At 42.0% G+C, this 3812-nt stretch overlaps 1 protein-coding gene across 22 annotated transcripts in view; it reads right to left on the minus strand.

The window, feature by feature from the left end:
* Nucleotides 1-3560, minus strand: part of nAChRalpha6 (nicotinic acetylcholine receptor alpha6) — a 336668-nt gene extending 333108 nt beyond the window's left edge. For all 22 annotated transcript variants that reach the window (XM_086545888.1, XM_086545879.1, XM_086545886.1 and 19 more), the window contains exon 1: nucleotides 2738-3560. In XM_086545888.1, the coding sequence (XP_086402014.1) occupies nucleotides 2738-3560 (823 nt within the window). The remainder of the gene's footprint in view (nucleotides 1-2737) is intronic.
* Nucleotides 3561-3812: the final 252 nt, after the last annotated feature.

Here is a 3812-nt window from a genome sequence, read left to right on the forward strand (position 1 = left end):
GCCATCGGGTGGGCATCGAAAGCAACCGAGAACCTGTTCCTTGTTCCTACGCGCACCGGAAGATGCTGAGAAGATGCCGTTCCTCTCCCAAACGAGAGATAGGGAAAGCATATCCCATATATATTTAAGCATTTTTTTATTTTATCTTATTTATCTGATGTGATTGCTATCTTTTTGTTCTTTTATCATTATTGTTATAATTTTTGTTCATCATTATTTTATTATTCATTTAAGATTCATTAGACAGTTCCCTACTTGAGAGTCATATCTCGAAGCGGGTTTTGCCTTAAAACGTTTTTTTTTTTTTTTCGCGTTTTCTCGGATTCAGAGAAATCTTATCTTGTTCTTGGGCGATGCTGAGGAGCGAAATAGTCTGGAAATTATACATCGTTGGTGATGGATAATAATAAACTTTTTTCCCTCTGGTTTTGTTCATTTCAAAATCCAAAATGATCGATTTAAAGTTATCAATTGCAAAAGATATTGCACAATTCCCTTAAAAATCTCCCCTTACGAGAACACTATCATTGCAATGCCTCTTAATCTAGGCATCTGCATGCAGCTTTTGTTGCGAAATTTGCAGTGAAAAATGTCAAGTTGGCGCAGGTTTGACTAATCTTGTTTCGTAAATTATTTTTCATAGGGTTCGCTTGAGTAATTGAAATTTTATTCAACTTAGCGAAATGTATTCCCGTATTTCATTTCAATGAAGTAATGTTTTCTGTTTTTTTGTTTAAATAACACTTTAAATTCCTCATTGATATATACAAACACATGCGTGCGCGCGCACAAACACACAAATACACACACACACACACGCACATACAGACATACATACAAACACACACACAAACACACACACACACACACCTGTGTGTCATCACATTCTCGGAAATAAACGCACGTGCGCGCGCTGCGTGTGTTTTTCTGCGCGTGCGCATGTGTGTGTATATGTGTGTTTATGTGTGTGTATGTATGTGTGTTTATGTGTATTCGTGTGTGTGTGTGTGTGTGTTTTGTACGTGTGTGTGTGTGTGTGTGTGTGTGTGTGTGTGTGTGTGTATGTGTGAGTGTGCGTGCAGGTTGCGAATTTTATTAGAAATGTGATACATAACCAATACTTCAATATTGCATGTATTAGCATAACCTTTATGCGTAGCTGTACGCATATATACATATACATGTTTTGCAGATCAAGGAAACAAAGTCTCATTTTATCATAAAAGTTCAGCTGCTAATTCCACACGTTTAAATCTGAATATTTCATTTACAAAAATCTATAATCTAAAGTAGAGACTTGTCATTCTTTTTATTTGATATGTCAGGTAATTGTAACTTAATGATTTAATTGATTCTTTTATATCAATCTAGCAGTAGAGATCAAACCACACTATATGACTCGTGTATCCAAACATGGGAACTTAAGATAGAAGCTTTTAATTAGGATAGATTTTCAAAATTTTCAAAATTTCATCAATCCTAAAACCACCTATGCCCACCCTTTACTACCCTCCCCCTCTCCTACCCCCCTTCTCATCCAACAACAAAGAAATTTACTAAATTATTCTTTATCCTTTTGATTAGTTTGTATCTATCCAAAGGTAAAATGTAAATATAAGAAGAATAAGGAGTTATTTCATAGAAAATATTGATTGCAGTGAGCATTGTTTGTAAGTTCATGTTATATCAAAACATCAACATTAATAATCATATACTAAGAATATACAAGTTTTAGATACACAATTCAAGGACATACAATACGTTTGCTATCATAACGTTAGTTTTAGATTCGATCTACATGTTATAGGGAAGTTTATACATGCAGTGAAATACATTGTTATCGTTGAAACTAAAGTCAAAAGAACAGAAAAGAAAAGAAAAGATGAAAAAAGGCATTTTGGTTGCCGATGCTAAACAGTGTACAGGTATGGTACTAGGTATGGTTCTAGGTATGGTACTAGAAGAAGAACAAATATTTGTAACACCGGAAGAAAAGTCATTACATTAATCAATACCTGGAAAATAGCACCATACATTACCTTTCTTTCTTTTTTTTTTCAAATGCTGAAAAAATGAACATATCTCCTTGTATGTGAAATGAATATTTATGGAAGACAGTAATGGTAGCTGACCACACCTTTTATCAAGCACTTTATTAGGCGCGTTTATTTCCGTTAGCACCTTTATTTCACTGGTTTATTTTTATTATTATTTTTTAGTGTTTTTTCACTTTTAGTTTATGTTTTAGTATTGTTTTTTTATAAGTGTTTATTGTGTTTTTACACCACAATCTTCCATGCACCATTGTGGCAAGTCTTTTTTTAAGACATGTTTATATGCACATCAGGTTCAATATATTTCAGTGTCAAGATTTTATATAGATTTTTTTTGTTTGTTTTCTCTCTCGTCCACAGTGTCTTCCCAGGCTGAGGAGAAGGTGGTGGAGGTAGAAGAAGGGAGGGGGGAGGGGGCGTCACCTCCATATTCTTCTCGGAGTTCACCTGAAGAAAAACACCTGCAGAGGGAGGAACTGACAGAGGCCTGCTGTAAGGAAGGGTTTTTTTTTTCTTTTTTTTCTTTTTTTTAGGGGTCTGCAGGGGGGGGGGCGATAAAGGAAGAGGTAGGATGAGAGTGGATCAGGGGGTCAAAAAAGGGGGTTGAAAAAATATATAAAAAAATCATAATAATAGAAAATTAAAAGTGATTACCGAAAACATATAGACTCGCCACACATTACCTTTTGGAAGACAGACGATAAGAAGAACGAGGGGCCAAAACGACCATCGTTGAACGGGCTGGTGTTCGCGGGTGGGAGATTGTCGTTCTACGCTGAATTCGCCGCTGGTGGAGGAACATGAGGTGGGTGAGGTAGTTGAGCTGAAGGTGGAAGTGGAGGTGGAAGACTCGCTGCTGCTCACGGGCGGCGAGGTGGAGGAGGACGAGGAGGAGGAGGAGGGAGAAGAGGAAGAGGAGGGGGAGGAGGAGGAGGAGTGGGACAACGTAGGTGGAAGAGACGTAGATGTGGATGTTTCGGAGGAACTGGATGGAAGGGATGACGATGTGGATGAGGACGAAGCGGAGAGAGGTGAGCAGGACGAGGACAAAGAGGAGGAGGTGGAGGGAGGGAGTTTTGATGAGGTTTTCGCGGGGGAGGTAGACTTAGGATAAGGAGATGAGGGAGATGAGAGAGGTGGAGGAGACGAAGACTGAAAAGAGGAGGAGGAGGAGGAGGAGGAGGTTGTGGTTGATATTGATTGTTGTAACTGTGGTTGGGATTTGATAGTGGAGGTGTAGGTGGCAGGGGAGGGGCAGGAGAGGGAGGAGGGGGCCAATATGACGAGGCCTTCCCTTCCTATGAGACGGGACGTGTGTGGCGACAGAGGTCGGGAGGGAGGAGGGGCAGAAGGACGCGGTAAGGAGGAAGGTGAAGAAGGCGGCGGCGGCTGAGGAGGGCAGGGGGACGAGGGGGACGAAGTGGAGGGCGGAGAAGAGGAGGAGGAGGAGGAGGAGGAAGAGGAGATGGTGACGAAGGGTGTAAGTAATCTTGAGTCAGGGGCCATCACGGCGTGTGCTCTGGCCCAGGCACTGCCGTCGTCTGGTCGCACTAGCGGGTCTCACACTGGCACAGGTCGGTGGAACGCTGGGGGCGTCGCCTTCCCCACATTCCCGTGGCGCTCCTGGAGGCGGCTAGCTTGAGGCCAGCCCGCGGTGACGGAGGTGATGTAGTGGTTTGTGGATGTGGTGATGGTGGTGGGGGCCGAGGCCGTGTGGTTGTGTGGTGGTGTGGTTGCGCGGCGTGGCGGGGTGGCCGA

This window comes from Penaeus japonicus, unplaced genomic scaffold (genome assembly GCF_977035675.1).
Source record: "Penaeus japonicus unplaced genomic scaffold, GWHDUDI00000001_assembly GWHDUDI00000017, whole genome shotgun sequence".
NCBI lineage: Eukaryota > Metazoa > Arthropoda > Malacostraca > Decapoda > Penaeidae > Penaeus > Penaeus japonicus.